The sequence below is a fragment of the Elaeis guineensis genome, chromosome 8 (genome assembly GCF_000442705.2).
Source record: "Elaeis guineensis isolate ETL-2024a chromosome 8, EG11, whole genome shotgun sequence".
Taxonomy (NCBI): domain Eukaryota; kingdom Viridiplantae; phylum Streptophyta; class Magnoliopsida; order Arecales; family Arecaceae; genus Elaeis; species Elaeis guineensis.
The window spans coordinates 3,756,849-3,764,803 of NC_026000.2; the positions used below are offsets into that span (position 1 = coordinate 3,756,849).

General features: G+C 37.1%; 1 protein-coding gene across 3 annotated transcripts; it reads right to left on the reverse strand.

Moving 5' to 3' along the window:
* Nucleotides 1-3,478: 3,478 nt before the first annotated feature.
* Nucleotides 3,479-5,486, reverse strand: LOC105050725 (WRKY transcription factor WRKY76). Of its 3 annotated transcripts, XM_010930854.4 has the most exons (6): nt 5,346-5,486; nt 5,077-5,208; nt 4,924-4,989; nt 4,463-4,807; nt 4,213-4,329; nt 3,479-4,068 (listed from the first exon to the last, which is right to left on the reverse strand). In XM_010930854.4, exons 2-6 carry the CDS (start codon nt 5,155-5,157, stop codon nt 3,730-3,732), a joined length of 948 nt encoding a protein of 315 aa, XP_010929156.1. In that variant the 5' UTR covers nt 5,158-5,208; nt 5,346-5,486; the 3' UTR covers nt 3,479-3,729. The 3 variants fall into 3 exon arrangements, with proteins under 3 accessions (XP_010929156.1, XP_029122106.1, XP_029122105.1); XM_029266273.2 differs by lacking the exon at nt 5,346-5,486 and having other exon boundaries at nt 4,924-4,980; nt 5,077-5,284; XM_029266272.2 differs by lacking the exon at nt 5,346-5,486 and having other exon boundaries at nt 5,077-5,282.
* Between the last annotated feature and the right edge of the window lie 2,469 nt (nt 5,487-7,955).

Here is a 7,955-nt window from a genome sequence, read left to right on the forward strand (position 1 = left end):
AATATATGTATGAAATCGTTTATATTTTCCAACAATCATCACCTCAATCATCTTTTCACAACCCCATTTCTACTCCTGACTCTCTTTCTATATGGTTATCTCAACTCTTTGTACCTACCGATACTATTTAGACTACCAATAACCATATATTTTTAGATCATTCTATAGATACAACATGTTATTTTCGAGATTTTTCTATGGCAACAATATCCAATTCAACTACTACACTATTGATAATATAGGTATCCCAATTGAACCCATCCCATCACCTCAACACAAAATCACTTCTTATCTTTCTTTCCTTAAATCTCCTTTACCACCACTATTATCAACCATCCACCAAACTCCCCTCCTAGACTAACCAACCAACCACCCATAGCACATCCATATCCCATGACCACTCGATCTCAATCCAATATCTCCAAATGTAAATACTATATTGTACCTGTTATCCTCTCCCAATTGCCTTTATTATGTCCTATCCTATTGAACCAATATCTTAGAGACAAGCCTCAAAAAGTCTGGAGTGAAGGCATGCCATAGATCTCGAATTTACATATCTTTAGAATCTGCAAATTTGGACTTTTGTCTCTGTTCAGCCAAAATATAAATATTATCGGTTGCAAGTAGATGTTTCGAATTAAATGCAATTCAGATGGATTCATCAACAATGCTTGCTTGGTTATCAAAGGCTTTCACCAATAATTCGAAGTTAATTTTATTAACACATTCAGTCCTATGATTAAACATACTATAATTAGAACTATCCTCGCAATAGCTCTGACTCACAATTGACCACTCTTGTATAGAGTGTACTTTTTAACAGGATGATCTTCAAGAAATGGTATTTATATCTTAACTTTCTGGCTATATTGATCCATCAAAATCTACTCATATCTGTTAGATGTGCAAATCAATTTATGGACTCCATCAAGCTCCCCATGCTTGGTATGAAAAGTTTATAAGCTCAAAACTTGTGGAGTTGGGGTTCGCTATTTCACAATCCGATCCTTCACTATTTATATATCATCATGATAGCATTACATTATATCTTTTTCTTTATATTGATGATAATATTCTCACTGGCAATAATAACATTGATCTTTGTAAGCTTATTATGGAACTTGCTAATTTATTTAAGATGAAGGATATAGGCTTACTATCATACTTTCTTGACATCCAAGTAGATTGAATGAATAAGAAAATTTTCTTACGTCTATCCAAATATATTATAGACTTATTATAATGTAGCAATATGTTTACATGTAAACCATATTCAAGTTCTTGCTTTACCAAAAAGTTGGATTATATGGATAGCCCTTCTCTTGATGATCATTCATTTTATCGGAGTATTGTTGGAGCCCTTCAACATGTAACCTTGACATGGCCAGATAATTTTTTTCGATCAATCAAGTCTGTCGATTTTTACAAAATCCAATAGAGATCCATATGGTAGCAGTCAAATGCATATTTCAACTTCTCAAAGACACCATCACTTTTGGACTTCCATTATGATCGGACCATTAAACTTGGTTGCATACTTAGATACAAATTGGGCCAACAGCCTGATTAATAGATGCTCCATAAGTGATTTTTATATTTTTCTCGGACCTAATCCCATTTCTTGAAGTGCTAAAATGCAAACAACAGTTGCTCAATCATCTGCTGAAGTAGAGTATTGATGTCTTGCCCAAACTGCTACTGAACTATAATGGTTATGCTTTTTATTACATGAATTGCATATTCCTCTCCATTCAGTTTCTTTAATTTTGTGTGACAATATTTCTGTCATCTTTTCCTTCTTCAACTCAATATTCTATGCGAGAATCAAATATATCAAGATCGACGACCACTATATCCAAAACTTGATAGGTCGCAAGTGTTTAGATGTTAAATTCATCTCTTCTATAGATCAAGTCGCTAACATTTTCACCAAAGGTATTCATTCCAACTGTGTGTTTGATATATGCGGTCTAAATTTTTCGATCAAGCGAATGCTCAACTTGAGGAGAATAATAACGTACTATAAATTATCTCAATTCAAAATTTAAATTTTGAATTTTGAATTCAAATTATTATTGTAATTCTTTCCTTATTTTTCTTCTACTTTTTTTTTCCATTCAAATTCAAATTCAAATTCAAATTTTGAATTTGAATTGTTGCCGAAATTATTACTGAAATATTTTTTTTTATTTTTACATATAAATTTAAATTTAAAATTTGAATTGTTGCTGAAATTATTGTTGAAATATTTTTCTTATTTTCATATGTACTTGTTATATATATTCAATACATACTTAAAAAAATTCTAAAGAATCAAGTGAGATTTTTAGCCATTTTATTGTGTTTCTTCCAGAAGCTTTGTGCCTTTGTAAAGTCTATAACTGTAATTCTATAATCTGTAAATAGCATGTAGATAAAGCAGCAGCATCAGCGTAACATGTAGCAATCCAATGTTGTAGTGTGTAGTGAGTAAATAGCTGACCATGTTATATATGGTACTGGATGGACGGTAAATTGTATACAACTAGTAGAGACGCAGAGATGAACCCAAACCAACAGGCAGCTTGATAGCTCAGTGCAGATAATTGGCCTGAACAAAACCATTTTGCTGAGATCAATTAATAGCATCACAGCAGCTCAAAAGATATTATAGAATTCTTTCCTGAGTAGCAATATTGAAGCGACTTATTTTCCCCCATCCATCAGCAACATTATCCAGTGGACAACCTCCATTTAAAAGCGGTGATGGAAACAATGTTGAAGAATTAGCATCTGCAGATGAATCAGCATAACAAGACCACAACTGAGAAGAATATTTATCAAGTTGTCAGTAATTCATATAGAATCAGAAGATTTTAGAAAGGAAACATTAATCTTATGACCACCCTCATAAGCTACAAAGTTGATAGAATGAAAAATATTGGATTAGTTCCCGTGCTACTTTCCTAATTTGTGAAAATTAGGCTTTATAGGCTTTATATTGTAGCTCTTCTTTAAAAAAATGAAAAAAAAAAAAAAAAAAAGAAGAAGGCATGCTTAGTTACTATTGCTTATCCAGATTATTGATTACAGATGAGCCCCCAAAGTGCAGCTTCTTCTTGCAAATCTCAAAATATTCTTTGGATTGACCATCTTAGTGAAAAAGAAAAAATTGCTATAACCACAACTATGCTATACACAAACATTTGAGATTGGCTCAATAAACCTTTCTGAATTGTTCCTGACAAGGTTTACATCGTATGTCCATTGGGCTCTTTCTATAGCCCACCCTCGACTGGAGGGTAAAATTCTTATTGCATCCTCTAGTGCACTCATAATCATCAAAACAAAATGTTAAGCATTCTTTAATTAAAAAAATGAAGAATACAGTGGTAAATGGACCTTCAAGATCAAATCCGGGATCAGAATGCTAGGCATATCAACATCTATTTTTTCCTTTAATCTGATGTTGCCGATTCTTTATGACAAAACATGCTTCTATGACCCTCTCAATCTTCATTTATATTTGATTTTAATTAACTCGCAAACCATTTTGATGGGTGATTCTGAATGAGAACCCCTCATCCAAATATGTGTAAGCATTGATTATAACAAGGTCTTGTCCACGCCCATGGGAACGAATACAGAGTTCTTCTTCTTCTTCTTCTTTCCTTTTTTTTTTTTTTTTTCTCTTTTCTTTTTTTAATGAAGAACATCAATTACAGAGTTCAAGGGTAGACACTGATTTTAAGCAGGTGGATGCTGAAGAATTCTTCCAAAGATTGCGGTCGCAAGCGCAGCTGTAAAATTTGGATCTCTTGTCAGTGATGAGGCCATCTGCTCGACCAAAAGCCTTTGGAATTCTGGCGACTCAATTTCCCTGGAAGCACTCCCTCCTGGTGACAACCCTTGCTGTGTGAGGTCAAGGGTGATGGTCGGACCTGAAGAGTTGATAGAGACAGAGCATGGCAGTGATCCATTGTGGCAAGAACCATGGGCTAGTTCAGTCTGTGAAGGGTGAACATGGTTGTGCTCGCCTTCATATGTCGCTACTATGATCGATGTATCTTCAGCACTCCTTTGAACCTAATGGTACCAAAACACGATCAGAATAGATTATTACAACATTTCATTGATTGATGATGATATTAGGAGATCAGTGAAGTGGTAGCTTAGGTTCCTTTTAAAAATATATATATATATATCAAAGTTTCCTTTTTTATCTGGTACCTTCTTCTTAACAGGACATGAAGGGGCAAAGGAGCATCTAAAGTAAGCTCTAGGAGAAGGATTGTCTCTGGTAACTTTCTGACCATACTTCCTCCATTGATACCCATCTTTCACCACCTAAGAACAGAAGAGGATACAAGACCGAATCAATACCTTCGTTCATTTTTAACAAGTATCGATTATATATTGTTATTTGCTCTGTTTTCCATTCAAAAATATACTCTCCTAGTTGTTTACTTATGTAACTTACCAGGGTCGTATCAGACGGGTCTGTCTTCACATAAGCCTTTGAGATCTTGGGCTTAGGATCTTCCCTAAATCTCTTGCATGGATCTTCTCTCGATGTACTCTCAACACGATTGCTAATGCCATCAGTCCTCTCGTAAGTCATGTCATCGAAACTGATCGTCTCAAGGCTTTCGCTCTTCCTCTTTCTCGATGGCGAAACCAACCCTTTCTCTTTAGGAGAAGTGCTCATGAGATCAAAAAGCTGGCTCCGGAGGGTGCTGTAGTCGGCATACATGCTACCAAGCATCTCATTCAACTTCTTGTTCTCCTCGCTCATCCGATTCAACTTAGCCTCCAAATCTTCGGCCTATTTTTATTTTTTTTGCAACATATCACATAACATCAGAACTGGGCAATTGAGCATGCTTGGGATGGAGTAGTAACTTTTACTGCTTATAATCAAAAAAGAAGCAGAGAACCTACCTCATCTTTGAATGAAGCACTCCTTTCGACGTGCATGGGATTGGTTTGAAGCTTCCTCTGTCCAATCTTATGGCGATCATTTTATCAATAAAATGAAACTCTTCAAGTGGATCATAAAAACCAACCATAGTTAACAGGTTGTTATGTGCTCACCGGAGTATGTTCGGGCAACCGGAGAGGTCCAACACCGAGGTCGAGACTCAGGGAGGGGGGATCCATCCGCGCCGACTCCATTAATGGTGCAGCAAACTGGCTGGTTGTCTGGTATCAAGTATCTATGCGTGTCTAAAGAAAGAAAGGCTAACATGTGAACGAGAGTTGCTACGATTCAATGAGGTCCTTTTATAAAAGAAAACTTTGGATTCAGGTTGGGCATTAGGAGGAATTTGTATGGAAAAAAAGGTGAAGAAGGGACGAATCACCTCATATTATGATCTCATCCGCCAAACGTCAGCCTTGTTTTTTAATGAAAACGTCACCCTTGTTGATGTCACGAAAAGAACACAAAAGATGAGAAAATTCTGCAATCGAACTTCTTCTTGAGATGGTGACTAATGGACTGCAACCATTTGTCTCCGATGGGTGTTTGGAGGATTTATATTGAGGGTGAAGACTGGCGACAGTGAAAGACCGGTGGATGTGTTTGCTAAGTGTTGGTGTAAAGTGGAGGGAGAGTGCGGTCATCGAGAAAAATTATACCCACACCATGCGCATCACGCCATACCAATCATCTTATCTTCTTCATGTAGGCTTATCGTATGCTTATCTCTATAATTGGCCATAAGATAGAAAACAAGCTGATTAGCATGGTGCATGAGCATATTAATGCATGCAATGTAAGATATAATTAGCTCAATGTCGGTCATCCAACTCATTGATATCTAGTCTAATTCTTGGTGTCTTGGTCAAGATCTCCAACTCAATCTAGGGAAGGGACATGTTGGGGAGTCCGTCTCTCCAAACCCCCCCTCTCTTTGTGACAAGTTGGGAGTCTCTATTGACTTAGGCGGGAGATTCTTGCCCATTCATTTTTCTTTGTTCCTTTTTGCTTAGGAATGGACTTTAGCTTTACCTTGGATGTCACGTTTGTGTAAAGTGTTCTCGTGTGACTCCTTCTCAAATGCATGTTCTATTTTTGTCCTCCTATTTTTCTCCATTTTTGGCCTCATGCCACAGAAGACTAGTCCCTCAGGCCAGCTTAATTAGATTCTCTTCAATTAAATAATTTGTTATCATGTTGGATTTGGCGTGGTTTGAAAGAATGGCAGCAGTAGCCTTCAATGGGGTTGGGGAACCGTAAAGATTGACCACCGAGTCATTTTCAATATATATGTCTGGTTGATTTAGAAGCATGATTGAAAGGATGATACACGTGCAGACACTCAATGAGCGCCTACAACTAGCATTGGTGGTTGGTGTTAGTCATATGCCTCTAGAACAATGTTTAGTATACTCTCCATCTTGCTACGAGATGTTGAAATATGAAAAAAAAAAAAAAGAAAAAGATAGAAATTTTTAGTCTTAGGGCATTTTATTGGAGTATGGATGCATCAAATTTAAATATAAACAATGTAAATCAAATGTATTGAATGTAAATATTACTTTTTTGATAAATAATTTCTTTTTGTTTTGAGGTATTCGCCAAGAGATTCCATTTCACCTTCCAAACAAGAGTTGCAGACTCCAAGCCAATAGTTGATATTAGGCAAGTCCAAGCCTAATCCTTTGCATGTAGATCTAAGCAACGAACACAATGATCTCTATGGTCAATGGCCAACAATCCTGTGAAAATCCATTGCTTTAACTATTTTACAAAAATTAATGGCCTCTTCAGTCGGTGATTTATTAAAATAGTCTAAATTTGGCAGAAAAAGGAGAATTTAAATACTAATTCTTTGTTTTAAAAGAGTATGAATCTTTTCTTGGTCGCACATTGAACATAAATCTAAGCCACCATATTTCTAGTAATTCTTTACTTTTACTGTTGTACATAATATGCAACACTTGACATGCCTTCTAAATACTGAATAAAAATAATACTGCAATTTAGGATTAGATAGAGTAAGCACATATTGCGAAATCTTACGAACATTAGAAACAATTTTCTTTTTCTTTTCTTTAGATGGAGGTTAAAGCTGGACAAACTGGCAAGAGGAAGTGGGCAGCCAAAATAAAGATGTCATTTTGATGGGTTTGAATTATATTTCTCGTAGAAAAAGAATGGTTCGCATTTTTTAATGATGTATATCATTGGATCATACAACGGCCGCCGTGAAAGCTGTGCGGACGGATGAAAGAGAATTTGGCATGCTTTGAGATCTGTGCCAAGATTGTTGCAAGAAATGACATCTGGAACGAAACGTGGCCGTGCGCCCACGGCTGATGACCAAGTGGGCCCCACCACCTCCGGGCTTGGCCGTGGGGGCACGGCACTTTTCGAGCCGGTTAGTAAATACGCTCCAACCATTGTAGAGCCCGGTGGGTCCTACAAACAATCATCCCAAGTACGGAAGGCTTATCTACTCTCTCAGCCCGTGTGAAAGCTTTTACCACAATAGCGGAACGGAGAGGAAAATAAGTGGCTTGGAATTTAGTAAATTTTGTGGTTTTAAGGGGGTTGAGTTGGAATTTAATAAATTTTGTGGTTGGAATTTAATAAATTTTGGTAGATGGATACTTTTGCAGTCGAAGGTGGTGGCGAGCGTTAGGTAGGATCAGATGGGAGGTGGCGAAAGCGATTTGAGGTGGGCGGCGGGCCCCGAAACGCAAGACCTTGAAGTCAAAACAACGTGAGAACGGAGCTCGGGTTGTATCGTTCGCGACGTGAGCCGTCTCGTCTTCGCACAAATTTGACGTCGCGAAAAATAATAAAATCATTCTTTAGCGCGATATATGCCACCTGATCCCCTCCGATTTGTGGGTTTAAAATGCGTGCATGAGTGATTTGTCCAAAGCTTGGTGCACCGAACTTTAACGGACGCACATCAACATCCCAAGCAATCACCATGAATATTGTGCGGGACCACGAGTTC

Coding starts and splice junctions, on each gene's coding strand:
- LOC105050725 (XM_010930854.4), bottom strand. CDS start 5,157: ATGGAGTCGGCGCGGATGGATCCCCCCTCCCTGAGTCTCGACCTCGGT. Junction 4,990..5,076: donor GGTTGCCCGAACATACTCCG/GTGAGCACATAA, acceptor GATCGCCATAAG/ATTGGACAGAGGAAGCTTCA. Junction 4,330..4,462: donor ACCCGTCTGATACGACCCTG/GTAAGTTACATA, acceptor TTCTGTTCTTAG/GTGGTGAAAGATGGGTATCA.